The sequence below is a fragment of the Pocillopora verrucosa genome, chromosome 8, assembly GCF_036669915.1.
Source record: "Pocillopora verrucosa isolate sample1 chromosome 8, ASM3666991v2, whole genome shotgun sequence".
NCBI lineage: Eukaryota > Metazoa > Cnidaria > Anthozoa > Scleractinia > Pocilloporidae > Pocillopora > Pocillopora verrucosa.
The window spans coordinates 1122024-1141180 of record NC_089319.1 but is presented as its reverse complement, the minus strand read 5'-3'; the positions used below and the strand labels follow the sequence as shown (position 1 = coordinate 1141180).

Here is a 19157-nt window from a genome sequence, read left to right as displayed (position 1 = left end):
AATACCTCTTTCATGTTGAAGGGTAGCCTGCGCTGCTGGCGGTCTGCGATTTTGGGGGCGGAGAGAACAAAAAATTCATTTTTCTCTCCGCCTCCCAAATCGCAGACCGCCAGCAACGCAGGCTAGGTGGAGGGCATTAATGTTATTCTTTTTATGTGCACGTAAATCACTCTCTTGGCTTCGCTTTAGAGTAGAATTGCAATATTTATTACACATGCATGTCGTCGAGGTCAGGAAGGCTAATTTGCATGAATTTGAAAGCATAACAATTTAGCCTTCCATTTATGAAAGAGGTTCATCCATCCCAAGATTTAGCTTTTCTTATACATTTCATTCAATTGGTATTACTTTTCTTTAAGAAAAGTTAGTCTCTCCAGCCCGAGAGATCGGGTATCAACTCCCACTGTATTTAATGGTAAATAAATGGAGATAAATAAAGTTAGAATTGTAACTAATGCTACGCTCAGAGAAAATAATGACACAGGAAATCAAAGGCACCATAAGATATTTTAAGTTTATTTAAAAATGCAATATCTTAATATGTCACTTTTGGGAGAATTACATGTCACCAATAAAAATTTCTTCTAGTTCAAACGTAACAAAGTAGTTCTTGGTTAAAACATAGGATGAGTAGCGAGCCTATTCCAAATATACAAACGTTACTTCCTTGATTTATAAAATTTGACTTGTATTAATATTTATCTTATCACAAACTAGCTGTACTCTATTATTTAACCAAGATGATTTGTTGATTGATTTAATAAAAATCATCACCAAATCACTATACTCAAAAGTATAGAGCATATATCTCTCATAGAACATGAAACAGTCACTCCTGCTCGAAACAATCTCGAGAAAAGCATATGTGTAAAGATGAGCGTTTTTTTCAACGTTACAAAAATTTCAAATTGAGAAAATTGAATCGGAAGTGAGGACTGCTAACAGTGTCAGTTTGTTAGGGTACGCTAACACAACAGTTGTCACATCTGACCAATCACAATTATGGCAACCTGCTTACCAGTTGGCCATTTCAACTTCAAGCGAGGCCCACTGTGCCTAAGCGGAAGAAAACAAGATCATTCCGAGCAAAAGGCAATCTTGATTTTTTTTCTCCTGGGAACAGCGACCTTGTCTTCCTTAGTCGCGAGAGGATGCATGACGTTTCATTTTTAAAATATGTTTAAAAGTTCAATAAACACGATTTCATAGCTCAAAAAGCGAACTAAATCAGCGATAATAACCTCTAATTTGGCACATCATTTGATTAACCCTCGTCTCGTAAATTATATCAATTCACTAAAAACTTCTTAGACTATATACCATGACATCGTCTAGAAAGTTGCACCAACCTAGAGCCTTGTAATACAAATAAAAATATCAACTTCCTGAAAGAAATGCCAACGTAAATAAAACCAACTCAACGGACGAATAATCTGCCTGTATCTTGCGTTATGAACAACCGAGCCTAACTCAGATGAAAATTCTTGAAACTTGACTCATCCTGCTCATGTTGTCCACTTGCGAGAGCCTCCCCCCCTCCCCTCCCCCACACACAGACTGCCCTCTCGTCTTCGCAGGATGGAGGTGGACGGCTATCTCTATGTCTTTATGAATCATTTTCGAAACGGCCACTAATCTTAATAATGGTAATAATCAAATAATAGCCAATTTAACTGTACAGAAGCCTACTATTAGCTTTTTCAGTCATTGGCATTATTGCTTAAATGTTATTTCCTTAGATGGCCACGTTTACTTGCTTTCTCTCTTAAGTGGTTTGGACGGAGGTGGTGGAGGGGCGTTCGTTGGTCTTGGTGGTCCAACTGAAGTTGCGATGGGCTTGGGACCGGCTAGAGGAGGAGCAGAAGTGCTAGGGCCTGGACTCGAAGAGCCCATGAATTTGACCAAGGCTGGAGGGGTGCCTTTTTTCTTAGGTGGAGGGGTGTTAGTTTGTTCCACATCAATAACCGCTGGCTTGGCTGTTTCTGATTCTTGGGAACTGAAATAAGTATCACACAAGGGAAAGACCACACTAAGTTGTCACTGAAATCAGGTAATGAATTAAAAAAAAAAACCATTTATGATACAGATGGAAACGTTATGCCTGCCAGCTGTACGAGTTAACCAGGCTCAGCCAGCGATAAGTCGGGCAGTATTCTGACAAAAGAACTAGAGAAAGCCAGATCAGAAAAAAAAAGCAGTTAAATGCCTCCACCTGTATTTCAACCAGTTAATCGTGAGGATAAAGTTGCAATCTTGCATCCACCCAGCTGTTTCGCTGCCAGCTTGGACGCCCGCCACTGAATCAGATGGTGCCTCAGATGGTCCGTTCATTTACACGAAATACTTTCCTAGTTTTAATATCTTGTCATACTCTCTTTATGCAATGATAAAAAACAACAAAACCAAAAGGAACTTACTTTTGGGCGTGAGTGCCAGAGTCATCGACGCATTTCATATTCACAAGACTCACCACCTCTTCTAAGAAGTCGCCTGTAACACTCTTATAATCTCCTGGGCCTTTCTTGCACTTCTCAGGAAAACCCTGGTTCACGCCATTTGTCGCTGAGGCGGTTTTACGAGAGAAGTCGATTTCTGCAGGGAAAGAACCATTCAACCTTCCTTTAAATAAGAACCATTCAACCTTCCGTGAATAAGTGAGAAGTACAAGATAATTAAGCCGTAACTATGTACTGTGCTAAAGTCATTGCTTCAATGGTAACAGGGACCGCGCAGCAAGTTTTCGAGTGGGGGGGCCAAAGAAGAATGCGTGAAGGAAAATTTTTTTTGTTAAATTATTTTTTTGTTTAATTTATTTTTATTCTTGCAAAAAAGTGGGGGGGGGGGCTAAAGCCCCCCAGCCCCTCCCTCTGCGCGGTCCCTGGGTAAGCAATCTCTTCGCCGACATGAAAACTCCCTGACTTGACCAAAGATGTCGGCGAGTTGGTTGATGGCGAGTTAACCTATCGGCGACGTGACCGGGTACCGCTTTCCGTTTCAGTTCTGAACAATCGATACAAAACTCAACAAAATCAGTTTGGAATTTCGTGGCTTGAATGAAACATAGCATGTCGACTGATGAGGGAAAATTAACTAGACACCGACAAATATGCAGAAACAGGTTTATCTTAACGTAAGATAAACTTTACTTACCCCCCGGAAAGAACCAGCTGTAATGTTGAATTAACGCCTCTACAATGGATGACTGGACACCAGTGTGTTGGACGTTTACACCACTAAAATTAAACGGAACAAACTTAATTTTAAACAGTCATGGACACTGCACGAAAAAGTTGTGTTTTCCACGAGTATCTAGTTTAACTGTTACAGTAAATGTTCTTCGTATGGGTGTTGCTGAGTGGCTGACAGGACATCAACAGGGGAAAAAGAATCTGGACTAACAGATCAAGCGAAAGTACTTTGAGGCATGCGCGTATTGAAAATTAAGGCACCATTTCTTCACTATTGCAAAGATAAGGAGATCAAATACATAAAAATAACATTTTAAACAGACAACTTTACTTTGGAAACAGTTCGACGGCGTACATTTACAAAATTCGAATTAAATGATAATTAAACAATCAGTTGCCGGTAAGTTTCTTGAATTAGTTCGGTTGACTCGTTAATTCTTACCCATCGTCCTCTGGAGACCAGATGAGGTTGGGGGCTATGACAATAGCAATATTACTAGCACTCATTTTATTTACATCACTGTTTTCGGACAGCTTCCCAAGGAAAGTTATCAGGTACCTGTGAACACATCAAACACAAACCTCTCAGTTATTAAAGAACACTGACAGACAAAGTTTACACTAATTGATTTACTGCTTTATAAATAATTAATAAAAGAGTATTCCTCACAAGTGAACTGAATATTTATGAAGTTTACATTTTGCTGGAGACATCCTGGTCCACCATTTAAGCAGAAATTTAACACATGTACCTATACATTCGTTTCTTCCATGGTGAAACGTGCATCTCCCGAATTATACAGAGGCACGACCATAATGTATCACTGTAAGTCAAATTAAATTAGCTGCCTCCACAGTGAGGTTTCACCTGTCAATTTTCCAAAAAAACAGGTATACATCACTGTTTAGCACCCGCAAATATTCTCACCTTAAGTTGGCTTTATACAGAGATGGCATTTTTTCTACAATAGTCCAATATGCTTGTAACCTTGTACCATTATCTTGAATCCTGTAATCAAAAAAAAGTATACAGTCACCTCATAGGAGGTAAATCACTGCCAAGCAAAGTACTGAGGAACTGTCTAAAAATGTGTCTGCCTTACGTAAAAGAAATGGCTGAAGAAGCTGAACAACAGGTTCTAGCCCCAACCACCTGTTTAAAAGTTATTGGTTGGAAAGAATTGAGTTTTTGTACAACACAAAGTGTTATTCTGAAAAGGTGTGTTCAGAGAAAGAGATCTAAACGAGGCAAGACTTTTTCCACCTGTCACGCCCTTTAGTGTACACAAATGTGGGTCACACTTGTGCTATCTCTAAGGCTTAGCAAGTCACAACAACCATAACCTTGCACAACATGCATTTTCAATAGTTTACATTAAGGAACCATGGTATTTCCTTACGTTGAAGCCTGTATCCATTCACTGTATAGCTTAGAAGTCATTAAGGGCTCAGGAAGCTCTCTAAGATACTGCTTAAGCGCTCCTGTAAAGAAAGAAGTAGATTAGTGTTAAAAACTAAAAGGACATTATTCTTTTTTACTAGGACAAAAGATGTATGTGGTGTAGTTTGATTGCAATTGTTCATTTCAGTTTTGGTGCTGTTTAGCAAGTATCACTGATGTTACAGTGATTATAATTAATGATATGATACCTGTGACAACATGAACATCGCCTTCAAACTCTGATAAGTCTACCAAGCCAGCATCAAATTCAGCCTGAAATTTTGTAACAAACACAATGATGCACAAGGTAATATTTAAATTGATGCCACATTTATTTACTATTACTGATAAAATAAAAGTAAAAACAATCAAGGAATAAATGAATGAACAAGTAAACCAATGAGTGAACAGGTAAACTGGAATCATGTTACAAATCATAAAATTTATTTCAAACACTAGCTCTTTCGCTTTTCTCAAATAACTGAGAGCCATGAAAAAAACTTACTGTAAGTTTTCTGATTTTGGCAGTACTACCTGCAAGTCTGAATAGTCCCTGAAAAGAAGAAAAGAAAATCAATAAAAACAATTATTAATTACTCCCTACAACAATATTAGCCACCAAGTCAACATGGGTGAAAATCAGATTTAAAGCTGTGTTTATACCAGTGACATAGTAGGATAAATTGCAGGAAGGGCACAGCCTTACTTGTTCATCAAGGGCTTCTCTGTACAGGAATGTGGCACATTCTTCAATCACAAAGGCTATTTCTCTTTCCTGTATTCTAAGATGGTCCTCCAGTGGACAGCCATACACTGGTTGAAGTTCTGATTCATCTAAATGCATCAGAAAATGACGTAAAAAAATACAGTTAGGAACATATGCCCAATCCCCCTAACTCACCTATTTATTTTACTTCTCTGAGGTCAAATCAGAGAAATATGTATCACTATGTCATACCTTGTTGCAAAAACCAAAACCAATATTAGAAAGAGCCAAGTTTACCTAGGAGAGACTTGAGACCAGGCAAGATTTTATCAAGTACTGACGTGGCTCTTTGATGATAATCCAGCTGGGCTTCAATGTACTGAAACATGAAAGAAGCATGTAAAATAGTTCACCTTGAAATAAGTGTCTGGCTCTACGATGAAATTAACTTTATTACAAAGAAACTAGCATTTAGCTCTTAGATAGTTATAAACAACACCTTTATTATCCAGTTGGCATATTCTCCTTCCCTTGAAACAAATTTTAAAAGTTCTGTGGTGAGAGTGTCCTGGAAAAAGATAATTCAAGGTACTTGTTATATGAACAAAAACTATAACCACATATTAAATTTCATAATTTTAACTACCCTGTAATTATTTCAATAAGCTATTGTGGGTTTAAAAGAAGCCCAATTCAGAACAAACTAGGTAATACTATTTAGTTAGGATGCAAAAGTTTGGCTGACATCCTGCCAACAATCTGCTGACAGTTGGTTGGGGGAGCTCTCCTTCAAAATCATAAAGTCTGATAAAAAAAAAGAGTTGTACAGAAGATCAGGACTGTTCTTGGTTCTTGTTGTTCTGACATGTCAATTCAAGTGAATGCAAGAAACAACCAATGCACAGATTTCTTTTAAGTTATGTAACTATCAAACAAGGTCACATGTTTATTGATAGTTTCATCTGTAACATATAACTAATTCAAAGCAGGAACACTCACTTGACAGGCTTCAAATTTGGCAGTTTCTTCCTCATACTCATCCTTCAGTGCATCTGCCTTTGATGCGGCAGCTAACATGTCCTTATTTGCTCCATGGGAGACTTTGACAGCAGCTGTCCATCTTAAAGTGTAACATTCCAAATTTCAGGAAACAAAAGGAAGGTTATAATACCAAGATCAAATTGCACTGAATATAGGCCTACAGCTACTATGGGAGTTATCAAATTTAGTCCAGACCTGATCTGGTGGATTCCCACACAAGGGTTAGTCACTGCATGCCACCCTTACTGAGAAAAAGTATTACAAATGTAAACTTTTTTAATGATATTAATCATGATAACAACATAAAGAGCAATAATTGCTGGTTTCAGAATTAAACCTTGACACTCATTAACAGTAGTTTCCCAAACAGCTCTAGGGACCTCATTCAACTGTGCATGTAGCTTGATCTCACATGAAGTATAAGTGTTCATACTATAGATCAATATCTTGATTATTGCATCACAGAATCTTACAAAGGTGAGCAATACTTTTGACTGCTTTAATCATTTGTATGAAAATAAGATGTCTTACCTTGATTTAACGGTATCCATATCCAGCCTGGTCTTTGTCAATTTCTTCTTTATTTGTGTGATATTTGGGATATCATTCTGTTAAAATTAAAAACATATACAGTTTTGCAAAATAGGATTATGTGCATGTTATGTACAATGTAGATCTCCAAAGGGTTAGAGTGCATGCAGAGGAAAGGATAAAAACAATAACACCACAAAAATAAATTTCTTTTTTTTCTAAGAATTTTTCAAAGAGATTTTGTTCCTTCACTTCACTAGGGCACATAGTATATTTACTATAGATGACCATACAATGTGTGCACATAGAACACCACATATGATTCAGAAGTTATATATTGTTGAAACACTTGTTCACCTCAAGAAGTGATGTCATGGGTGCTAAGACATCCCGTTCTACTTGCATTTCATACTCTGCAAGTTCTCTTGCCAGTGAAGTCTGTACATCCCCTGATTTCTGCATCACTTTACTGAAAGAAACAGTTTATGCTGTTATCTGTTGGTACATAACCAGTTACACCTTTCACTTCCTTAAATAATCAAATAGGAGTTTATTGAAATGATCACTAGATTTTTGAGCAAAAGGTGATAAGAAGAATGGTAACAAAACAGGAGGGTAATGTTGGATCTAACACCAAATTCTCTGCAGTAAGAAAAAGGGAGAATACCTGGCATGACCAGGTGCAGATTGTTTACCCTGTCCTAATAACATTTAGTATTCATGAGTAGATATTAATTATAATTTATTCAAACTTGGTAATTGCAAATCAATAAGAGAACACTCAAGTGCAAAGATGATGAATAAGAACCATTCACATAACAAGAAATAAGAGATCTAGCTCTCACCCTAAAAGAGAATCTTCACCTAACTGCTGTCCTGATTCTAACATGGTTTGTGCCAAAGCTGTTTGGTGAAGTTTTCTCTGAAAAAAAGAGAAGAGAGACAAAAATTAATAAAAGAAAACAAATCCCAACCAGGAGAAGGCAAAACACAAGGCAGCTGCTTACAAATACTTTAGACAACATACACCAGCATAGAGCTAAAAGAGTAACTAAAAAAGACAAAAGAAATAAGTTTTTCAACTGTTGCTTTGGATTGGTTGATGGCTTCAGCCTCAAGTTTTTACCATGATTATTTTTTTCTTGTTGACAATGTGCATCATAATAACTGCATTATCATCATGCATTAGGCTAGGTGTTATTTTTATGATAAAATAAAAAACATTTGACCTCATTGCTATGCTGTGAGCAACAGATGGATGATGACAAATACTTGTAAGACATTAACGTGTTAGAGCCATTTTGCATTTTCCTATGGTTGGACTGTGAATTCATGCAAGATTAATCCTTAGAAAAATACTGATTTTTTTTTTCTGTCAAATTGTTACCTGAAATGAAAGAAATGTAATTCAAGATTTACAGTTGTAAACCATGACTTTGATGACCATGTAGTTAAACTCGAATTCAAAGACATGAAGCACGGCATAAAAGTTAGTTAGTAAGTCCTTTTCATGCATCTTTGCACGTAAGGCCTCTGCCAGAGAATGCCTTTGATTTCTGTTGGTTTTACTGAAGGTCAAATTACATGAAACAATTATGTAAGGGGGTAATGTATGCATTTAATGTGATGGATATGGTAGATGATTACCATAAGTTCAGATCTCATTTGAGGCCACAGCATAGCAAGATCATCCGAACCACGTAATGACTTGAGGAATAGTACTGCCTACAACAGATAGTAATACCCTCTGAGTGATAGCTTCTAGTGACATTAAAGTGCTTAAAAGATGTCTTTTTCTGCTTTAAGGCAAGCACAAGAGGCAAATCACTCCAGGGAAGGTCTTTCTTTTGAGCTCCTCCCCTCACATGTGACTGGCCATTAGCAGTGTACTTGTGCTTGCCTCTTCAGCTACCTGTAGGCTTGGTGTCCAATTCTTTGGTTCATGAGACATCACATATTTATAAACCTATTTATAAGAAAATGTATTAACTTGATGACTGAATTAATCTGGGGATTTTCTGTTCTTACCAATCTTTTCTCTAAATCCATTCCAGTGCCTTGCATTGAGGCAGCTAGCCTCTTATTTGTTGTTTGACATGCATGTTTGATTTTGTCAACAGTCTTCTCAACCTTTTAAAAAAATTCATAGTAAATCAAATTAACAAAGTGATTTCATGAGTTCTTCTTGCAGTTACTGAATAATGTACATTAAACACAACCAAAGACTTTTAGGAATAATGAAGTATTTATCACGACTGTGGTGCAAAGAAGATGTCAGAGTTCCACATGAGGATTGTAACCTCAGACCTATATCAATTTAACCTTATGATACGTAATCAAGTGTACTTCAGGAAACTCAGTGACAACATGGGTTATGTATTAGGATTAAATTTGACAGGGATCCAATGTATTGTATACAGTCTGTGCTCCATTTTTTAGTCAAACAGCTCTAATATGGCTCCTTATGATTGACTGATCAGTGAAAATCAGGTGCAGTTGAATAGAAATGCTTTTGAAGAATGTCTACATAAGGAGGCCTAAGGCTGTAAATGTTATGACATGCTTAGATTGTTGATACTGTATGTATCCCTAGCGTGAAATTTCTGAATACAATTTAGAATGAGGAAATTTCATTCCATGCACTGCAATTAACTGTATCATCTTCCTTCGCTCAATTATGGACACAATAATTTGCAAATAATTTGGTATTGTATAATAAGTAATTGATACTAAAGAGCCAGTAGTAGAAAACTTATTATTTTTTTTTGTAAATAAGTATGTTGGATAAGGAAGCTACGTTGATTTTGCTTCAAGCTTGCTATATCTAAAACCTCTGAGTTGCTGCTTTCATATAAAATGCATCAAAGATGTTGGAAACCAAAACATTTGATATTATTCTATTTCGATTTGTCTGCATATTTGTTAGATAAGATAAAATCATGCAATCAGTGTTTACTCACATGCTGTAGATCCTCTGTTAAAATTTCAGTCTTCTCCGCTCTAAGAACATATTTATATACACATGAAAAATAAAGAACCAATCAAATCATGCTTTACGTGTCATATCAATGAGTGCTAAGTTAGAAGATGTCAAAGAAACGAGTTCTGAAGGAGTCAACTGAGGTTGACTTCCGTCCACTATGTTAACTAATTCATAAAGAGCAGCCATTACCTTCCGACCCTTTGGTCAGCCAGTTGTTTCACACGATAAAACTGTTTCTTCATCATTAAATAATCATCTGTACTCCGCTTTTAACGAAAAAGAGAGAGGAAAACAGAGTATCGGCCAACATTTAAACGTATCACAGAGTTTCCGCCATGTTGGTATTTGCCAAAGTGGGTGTGCGCTAGCTTGGGTCAGCGGAAAACCAGTGTAGAAAAATAAAAGAAACGCACGATACTCAAGTCTTGAAAGGATTGCCTTAATAAAGTTCACATCACAAATGCAGATGAAGGAAAAGTAATGTCATAAATTCTCAAGTGTTATTTTCAAATTTCAATCTCGTCCCTAGATTTCTCATTGAGGAAATTAGGAGGGATGTTAGGTGAAAAACAACCCCGGAAATACGTCACATTTTTGACATACGAGTCTCCCAAGGCCCAACCTGAGAAAGTTTTCCCTGTTTCCGGTATAAGGATGTAGCTGTGTATTGTTAAGTTATTATCTTGTATGTGCTTTACGACTTATCCCGCGCGAGTGCTTTTAAATGATGGCAATTCTTTTTAGCACAAAGCTGTGGAAAGGATAGAAATCGGGAAGAAACGCGAGGCTCATTTCTGGTAATTATTTACTTGGAGGGCGCTGAAATTTAACCCATACCTCCCCGAAGGGTAACATTTTCATCCTATCTGATCGCCATGAACTCTACAATTTGTTCTTTCTGTTACAGATTTCCCCGATTTCTTCGCTGTCCATCAGTATGGGAAAATAATTTCTGAAGCGATTTTTTTTTATTTTAAAAGGCTTACGGTGAATGGAAAAGGGAAGTTCTGCTTGGGAACAATTGTATCTTCTCTAGCTCAAGGAAGCTGTGGTTTTCTCAAGACTTCGAAAATATTATCGCAGTAAATTATCATGGCGACTCTGTTTCTTCTTGTGGCTATATTTCAGCTGTTAATTCTACGGAAGGCTTTAATTGTCGAAGGTAAGTACTTGGGTACGTGCATTTAGAGCGAAAACAGATCGCAAAGCTTATCAGGTGTTTGCGAGAAAAACAACTTGATTGTAGTCAGAGGGGCCGGTAAAGATTCGGTGGTTGTTTGATATTATTCGGTGACACACTCAACACATTTAGATAGCGTTGGGAAATTTATAGAGTAGAGCTTCTTGTATCATCTGTAACTAGAAAATGACTTCGCTCTCGCAACACTACAAATCCCATTCAGGTACTGTGCCCAATAGAAAGCCTGCCAAACTCGATCTAAAAGCTCGCATTCATTTGTGAACTCAGTCCATTTTTTCCGGTTTGATTGGGTCTTGAGGATTTCCTTTCTCCTGAGGATTGGAAGACACTATTATATATTAGCCCTCAACTAGGAAAATGGGAAGATTTCCGCTATATGAGAAGATTCGTACTTCGAGATAGAAATTACATATTCATTTGAAAAGAACGTTTGTTTACATGAGTTACTGATGTCGTTCAGGACATACGTGTTGCCATTGACGATCTGTTTTTCATCTTGATTTGATATGTATTTGTATGGCAGTTATCGACGCAATTATAGATCAAAACTTCTTCAGATAAAGGGCGGGCTAAGGTTTGACTATTCAAGAAATGAAGTGAAAAACTTTGAGGGTCCCTGGAGTAAATTACTGATTGGCAACATTCCTCTTTGAGCATTGTCTTATCGCAATATTTTTTTTTCAGTCTCCGGGAACCCAAGAAACGAAGAAATCGAATTTTTTATATTGATTTTTAATTTAATGATGCGCGTAATTCTTTCAAATTTTTCTCAGCCGTTCTTATTTTTTTAATGATTCGCTTAGCCAAGCAAAACACTCGTTATATTTAGATATATTGAATGAGTTGTCCACGACTTAACGAAGACATAATATGAGAACCGAAAAGTTGGGAATGTAATTTCTTGATTTAGAGTATGTGTATGAGGTTGAACGTAAAAACATTATTACTATTGTGTGCACATGGGTTTGTTGAAGTTTTGTGAAAATGTAGAACTGAGTGATCTGAGGTTCGATGCTACTTTTGCAAATAATTACATAGTAATGATTAGATTAACAGTTACCCGTTTGTCTGTTTATCCCTAAGTTTATTGGAAGTATTAACTATGTTATTTAGACCACTTGAGCTGTGTGCAGACTGTACTTTACAGTCAGCACTTTGCATTGAAATGAAGGAAATGTTTGTCAGTCTGATTGTCATGACATCTCATTATGGTTCCACTTCAGTGTTAAAATGATACTAACTCATAGCTAAACAATGTTATTATCATTTTGAAACAATTTTGTTGCAGGCAACAATTCATCAGTGTGGTTTAGCAATGCAACAAGTCCTACTTCAAGTAATGGAGTAGATAATAAGCCAATGTCACCAAATACAACCAGCAACTCCACCAGTACAGTTGTGTCAAAATCTACCTCAAAACCAACTACTCATACCTCAATGACCTTAACATCAGGGCCTGGAGTTATTAAAGGAAGTATGAAGTCTGGATTGAGTTCTGCATCATCCACAGAGAATGATGCTGTTCAGATGCCAGAGAAAACTATAAGTACTAAACCAGTTGTTCGTGACCCATCAGCCACCAAAGAAAGTGATGATGAAGGTGATAAATATAGAAATAGAAAATAAAAGATGTATAAATGGCATTTAGAAAAAGGTTAAGTCTATAGTGACAACTTTAAAAGCCTATTCAAGTGAAGTGAGATGCTGATGTGAATTGTCTTAACTTGTCTGTTGTGGCTTCCATTTCAGTAAAGCCCAAATTAAAAGTTACACATCTGGTTAACAGTTATTATGCTTATAACAAAGGTTATCTGTCTGTTGTGGGTACAAACACAATTATCTCATTACATGTAAATTAGTCTTTCAATCATCGTCTTCAATATGCATTAATTTTGGATTTGGACCTCTAATGACTAAGTAAACCTGATGTTGGTGGTCAAGTTATTACATCAAAACATATTTTAAATTAGTTTAATTGTTTAGTTGGTATTTTATAATCTTAATGGGACTCCATGATTTTGTAACAAAATATTGGTATGTTCTATGTGCTCCACCCAGTAATTACATCCTTATACCACCCATGCAATGCTGTTATCTACTTCCTCCATTATCTTTGTTTTTCCTCTTTGGCTGGTCATGTTAGGGTATTGTTACAGCAAATGACCGTGATACTTTTTAAAAGTTCTTAATGTGTTATTCAATTAAATCCTATTCAATTTAAATATCTTGTTACAGGTGGAGTTCCATATTGGGTCTACATTCTCATAGCTTTTGGAGTGATCTTTATCATCACTATTGTAGTGTGTGTCATTTATGCACGGCTGGAAAGGTGGTGAGTGTGGTTGTTACATCCGTATGGCTTTTATTAAAATTAATAATAGTAAGTTGCCTGACTCCATGTCTATTTTGCAGCATTAGGTTAGCTCCTCTTAATGCTTGTTCTATTTTTGTAGGAAAACCCAGGGTTCATACATGGTTTGGGATGACAATGAGCTAGAGTTGAGCCCTGCTTTCACAAGGTAAATATAAACAGTTAGAACAGGAAGTGAGAAAGATGATTCCATTCAAATAATATTATCTTTAGGACACTCGACTTTGGTGAGTGATTGATCAAAAGGAGGGTTTTGCATAGGAAAAGAGCTCAGTTTGATAATGAAAATTGACCATGAGAGGGACAGTTGTGAAAAGTTTGAGCCAATCCTGTCATGCATGAGAATGCCAAGTTGTTCTCATAAGTTAGTTTGAAAAAAGGAATATTTCTAAACAGGAAGGTCCTTCTTAGTGCTAAGTCCTCAAGTTAGTTAGTAGTTGATATCTTGTCAGTATGTGTAAGTTAGATGATATTTTGGTCCAATCAGTGTGTTTTTCAGGAAGGTGAGAATGTAGATGTCATATGTTGTTTGAAGGGCCATATAGACTCAGAATATCTTTTGTTACCTGTTGGATATAGCTGTCAATAAGGATGCATTTCATTATTGTTTGTTGTTCAAATATTGTTTTTATTCATTATGGGTCTAAACTAGTAAATCAACAGTTAACAGGAAAATGCAATTTTGACAATAAAAATATAATACCATGGTATCACTATAACTGATGTGATCATTTGTTACCTCTTTTTATCACAGAGAGTCAGAATTCCTCCTTGATAGTTTGGCAAGTAAGTTTGACAAATTCGTAAAAATTGTACAAAGTTCTCAAGCTGTAAATTTTTTTCTAAGTGCAACCTGTCACTGATAGTACAATGTGTCATTTCTTGTAAGGTCAGCTTGTATAATCTGTCTCATTTAATATGCTTGGCAGTGTATACCAATCCTGATCACTTCAGTGATTTTCAACGATGAAGTTAAATAAGTTTGAATTAGTTTCATTCATTATCTTCTTACTTTTCAACTCTTTTTTTTGTTTAATCTTTTGCAGCTAATCAAGAACCAGGGACTCCTGAACTTCAGATATATGAGATTCCTTTGGACTCACTTGGCCACCAACGAGTATACATAGGAACAAAACGAATTGCGCCCAAAAGTGAAGAACACAGGGAAGCTGTGAAGTTTACTAAAAACAAGAAGTCAAGAAAGAAGGATGCACAGTTTCAAGGAAACACTCTGCCAAGGGCAGGGAAAAGGGATCATATTTACAGCTCAGTGAATGATGAAGTCAGCAGTGCCCTAAGTGACGGTAAAAGAGAATACTTTGCAAGTTATTGAGTTGTAAAATTTGATAGAAACATCATAAAAATGCATCTAAAATATTGACATGTGTTGTGATAGCTTTGTACGTGGTTTCAAAGGAATCCTTAATTGACTTAATGATACTGTATCCATTAATATGTGTATTGTAATGGCATCTCAAACAATTAGACAAAAATGAGGCTCTGTATTATGCCTTGACCATTTAGGGACCTAAAAGGTTGTGTGATTTATCCTCGTTTATCTGCTGAATATGTTAAAACTCCTAAAACTAAAAGTTATCCATTGATTCAGACATCAAACATTAATATAGAATAATATCCCAAAATTCATATTTACATAAGAAGACATTCTCTCGTTGAATTTTTTAAATATAGTTCAGTGTAGCTGACGTTACTGTTTTCACAATTTTTGTTTATTCTTTCAATGAAATTAGGCCTTTAAAAAGCTCGGCAATTTTGAGGGAAATTTTTTAATCATCGTTCTTTTATTTTTATTTAAATGGTGAACATTTCAATATTTCAATAATTTCATTGCAGGAGACCTTTTCGAGGGCAGGAATGTTAATGGGTGCACCACGCCTCCTGTTATATTATCCTGCCAAACCTTGGGTAAAAGCAGCTCACTGAAACCCATGTTCAATGGCCGATCACCCTCTCCAGAGGAGTTAGATCTGAAGATAAGATCGTTCACACTTGGTTCACGAACAAAGAGTGTATCAAACATATTTCAGAATAGGCCATTACCACCTGCTCCTAGTAAACGTTTTTCAAAGAGCCTTGATCGATTGCGGTTTTTTGAAATCTCGCAAAACAGGGGAAAAAGTGGAACGTACCCATCTCATCAGAAGTCACCGCCCATGCGGGCCCATCCAATGTTGGTGAAATCGTCCAGTTTTGGAGGCACATACAACAAAATAATCTGTGGATCACCGTCATTGCCACCTGTGCCACCACCACCAAGAAAGGGCTCGATGGGTTGCATCGACAAATTGGCAGCATATGATATTAGTGATGCCAGGAAAACTAACCTATGCCGCAGGCACTCCAAGTCTTTAGACACTCTTCTACTTTTGAGAGAAATCAACTGGACCGCCTTTGACGTGGACATTTACCACCCTTATGAAAGTGTACCGGGTAACCAGGTGGGTGAGAACAACAATATTGTGGAACCTTCCTATGCAAGTGTTAGCAGTGATGAGAAAGCGTCCCGCAGTGAAAGCAGTGGAAGAGCAAGTTCTCAAAGCAAGGCGAGCACTCGGTCTGCAAGTCCGATAGAGAGTGACACGCCAGAAGATAATGCTGAAGAAGATCACCCATACGCAAGTGTCACCGAGGATAACGAAAGGCGAAAGACCGAAAGCCTAAATGGGTGGGACCAGCGGTATTCAAATCGTGATAGCGATGGAAGAGATAGTGGAGTCTCTTCCGCCATGCTTGAGCCTGACAGTGATCCTGCTTCCCCATATGCTTCGGTGAGAATTAGCCAGATTCCAGGATTGGTCGCGTCACAGTGTCGCTCCTCAACGGGTGAAGAAAGCAACTATGGGGAGGTCTTTGAAAAGGAGGATTCTGGGTCGAGTATAGGTACTTGCAAGGATCTTAAAGAATGTGTTGACTCTAAGCGATCTAGCACTCATACTTACTTGGAGCTCATTCCGGACAGCTGCAGAAACAGTGTGGTATCGGAAACTAGCTCAGGCTATGCACGACCAATAGATATTATTTCAAGTAAACCAGACGCGTCCGATAGTACGGAATTAGATAACAAGAATCGTCAGAGTTTAACTGATCTTCAGATCCCCATTGAGAGATCTGGCACACTGGAAAGTACTTGCAGTGGCCCTGATACTCTTCCCTGTGCTTTCAACAACAAGGGGATTACATTGATAGTGGAGGATAATTTGCAGAATCATGAACGCCGGGACCAAACGGATGAATCGCGTGTTGGTCCATGTGAGAAAGAATCGACAGTGTCAGAATTGTCGTCCCAGGAACCTCAGGCAAGTGACGTGGTTGAAAATGTCGATGGTACTAAAGGAGACCCTGAACAACAGGGTGCATCCTTAAGTCCAAGTGAACACGTTTATGAGGAAGCAGACTACGTTCAAAGTCTAAGGAATCTAGAGAGATGCAAGCGGTCAGACTCAACGAGCAGCGACACTATTGTGAACACTCAAGGAGTTAACTTACGAGGAACTTGTCATACTGATGAGTTTGTGGTGTAAGATCCATTCTGTCCATGACAGTTTCAAGTATTTAACGTTTCATGATGTACGTTGTTGAAGTCAATAGCTCAAAAAGTCGGTGTACAATAGAAATTAATAACAGTTTTTAGACTGTGACACGCAGAAACTCAAAGGCTACAGTTTTTAGGTACTTGTTGAGACGTGGAAACAGTTGGTATCTCAAACGCGAATCATTCTCGCAATGTGTAGGCTGAGTATCTGTACAGTAATTGCAAGGAAAAGGCAAGGAGGTGCTCCACTAAATTAACCTGGGTGAAAAAAGTTTAAACTTGTTTTTGTATAGAAAGTAATATGCGGCTGGTTCGTATATAGGTAAGCTATACATCACTGAGCTGGCCTCATTGCTGAATGTGTATGATGTGGAGTGTTTCCTGGCCTGTATTTGTAATAGCGATTGGGATTGAAGAGGGACTTTTTTTATGCGTAAGTAACGGGTGAGGGGGGAGGGGGCAGGCCCTCTCCTCCAGTCTTCACTCTAAATAACAAGCGTGTTAGATTTTGAGTACGCATCAGATAGTCGGAGAATATAACTGAGTTGGAATTATTTTAACTCGATATGCAGACACGTACAGATGTCAGTCTTGATATTATCACTTGTTCTGAGTCTTTTGCATACATTCCGTATCATATAACCAGAATCGATGGTAAGTCTGTTTTGGCTTTACGGGATATGAATTACATTTGTTACACAAAATTGATGTCAGAGTGCAAATATTATGTGTTATTTAGTTAGCCTCCAAGAGGTGATAGAATCGGTGGACGTTAGTAGCTTTATCAAAAACGCACTCAGATGGTAAAAACTGGTCTTAGCCCTTGAAATGGAGAGACCTTGAGTTTCAAGGTTAGGTAAGGGGAACACATCAAACTAAAAATAATGAATAAAGCTACTTCAGTATGAAGAGAGAACATCGAATTGCTTCGTTGCTTTTCCATCAACCATGTAGTAAAGGCCTGAAGTAAATTGGTTGACGACTAATTTATTCTTGTTTTTTCGTCGCCATATTCCCACCAATCGCGTAACTCCATTTAAACCCACACACACAACCCGCAATTCCTCCAATCGCCCTGACGAAGGGCTAACGCTCGAAACATCAGCCTTTAAACTCTTTACGGTGGCCAATTTACTTTTTCAACTCAGTTGATAACACTAAATTACCCTGTTATACTCTCCCACCGACGCAGCACCACAGTTGCATCAGAAACTTACCTCCTTCGGTAAAACTACAGATGTCTTTCGTTCAAACTGTGGGGAAGTAGACTCGTATTGGAAAGTTAAGGTTTTTCTCCGTCGGTTTATATTTCTGAAAATTTGTCGTTTGGAAAAAGCAAAGATCTTTTGGCAGAGCGAAGTTGTAATCAGCTGCACCTTTGTATACTGCAAGGTTATACCGGCAAAGCCAATCGTCAACAGGTTTCAGGTGATTTTCTTGCCTTCCTCCTCTGGAAAACCGAAGCGGAGTTTGAGGTGTAACAAAGCGCGCCACTCTGAGCTAATGAAATTCGAGTATTTTAGTGCGCATTTCAATTGCGACACGGATGGCAATCCTCCTTAAGCAAAAACAGACTTAATTGAATGAGGCAATTGTATTGTAAGTCAGGTTACTTTTCTAACAGCTAGTTTCGTGACCAGTTTACAGTATTGTTGGTAGTGAAATTTATATATTTTCAAGCTCAAAGAAAGCAGTCGACAACTGGGGGTTATTGGATACCGAAGGAGTTGAAAACTTGCGTTAATTTCAGGTAAGGTTGCACGAAACAAAATTCATTTTCTTTTGTAGTTTTGAAAACTGAACTGTCTTTTCACCCCTAGTAGATATGAGAACCTTTCACCTTCCTCGAAAACCAAAAATAACTAAAACCAACATGTTCACTATCCAAGTTTACCGTGCAGCGAGTGGTCTTAAAGGCTTCGTGAGTTAAGAGTAGTACAAGAAAGATTATTAACTCGGTTCACAGCGCGCTTTCAACTGTTTGAACATTTGGCCCTGTTTAGGTAAGGACACTTTTCTCCACAGTTTTTTTTTCTTGTTCGTAGAATTAACCCCAAAATGCACGTAAGAGATTTCACTGAAAAACCATTTATAGGGTGAAAATTTCCATCCCCGGACAACTTGAAAGGGAAAGAAACTGAA

General features: G+C 37.6%; 2 protein-coding genes across 3 annotated transcripts; one reads left to right on the top strand and one right to left on the bottom strand.

Moving 5' to 3' along the window:
* Positions 1-495: 495 nt before the first annotated feature.
* Positions 496-10325, bottom strand: LOC131787931 (rho GTPase-activating protein 44). Of its 2 annotated transcripts, XM_059105006.2 has the most exons (19): positions 10080-10325; positions 9868-9907; positions 8936-9037; positions 8555-8632; positions 7753-7829; positions 7265-7376; positions 6908-6984; positions 6335-6455; positions 5835-5903; positions 5633-5714; positions 5336-5463; positions 5135-5182; positions 4839-4902; positions 4589-4670; positions 4117-4197; positions 3631-3747; positions 3151-3233; positions 2418-2592; positions 496-1996 (listed from the first exon to the last, which is right to left on the bottom strand). In XM_059105006.2, exons 1-19 carry the CDS (start codon positions 10133-10135, stop codon positions 1750-1752), a joined length of 1839 nt encoding a protein of 612 aa, XP_058960989.2. In that variant the 5' UTR covers positions 10136-10325; the 3' UTR covers positions 496-1749. The 2 variants fall into 2 exon arrangements, with proteins under 2 accessions (XP_058960989.2, XP_058960990.2); XM_059105007.2 differs by lacking the exon at positions 8555-8632 and having other exon boundaries at positions 10080-10319.
* Positions 10326-10548: 223 nt separating this feature from the next.
* On the top strand, positions 10549-17929 carry LOC131787988 (uncharacterized). The gene is made up of 8 exons (XM_059105069.2): positions 10549-10687; positions 10871-11052; positions 12380-12691; positions 13327-13423; positions 13545-13610; positions 14217-14248; positions 14509-14766; positions 15317-17929. Exons 2-8 carry the CDS (start codon positions 10983-10985, stop codon positions 17002-17004), a joined length of 2523 nt encoding a protein of 840 aa, XP_058961052.2. The 5' UTR covers positions 10549-10687; positions 10871-10982; the 3' UTR covers positions 17005-17929.
* Positions 17930-19157: the final 1228 nt, after the last annotated feature.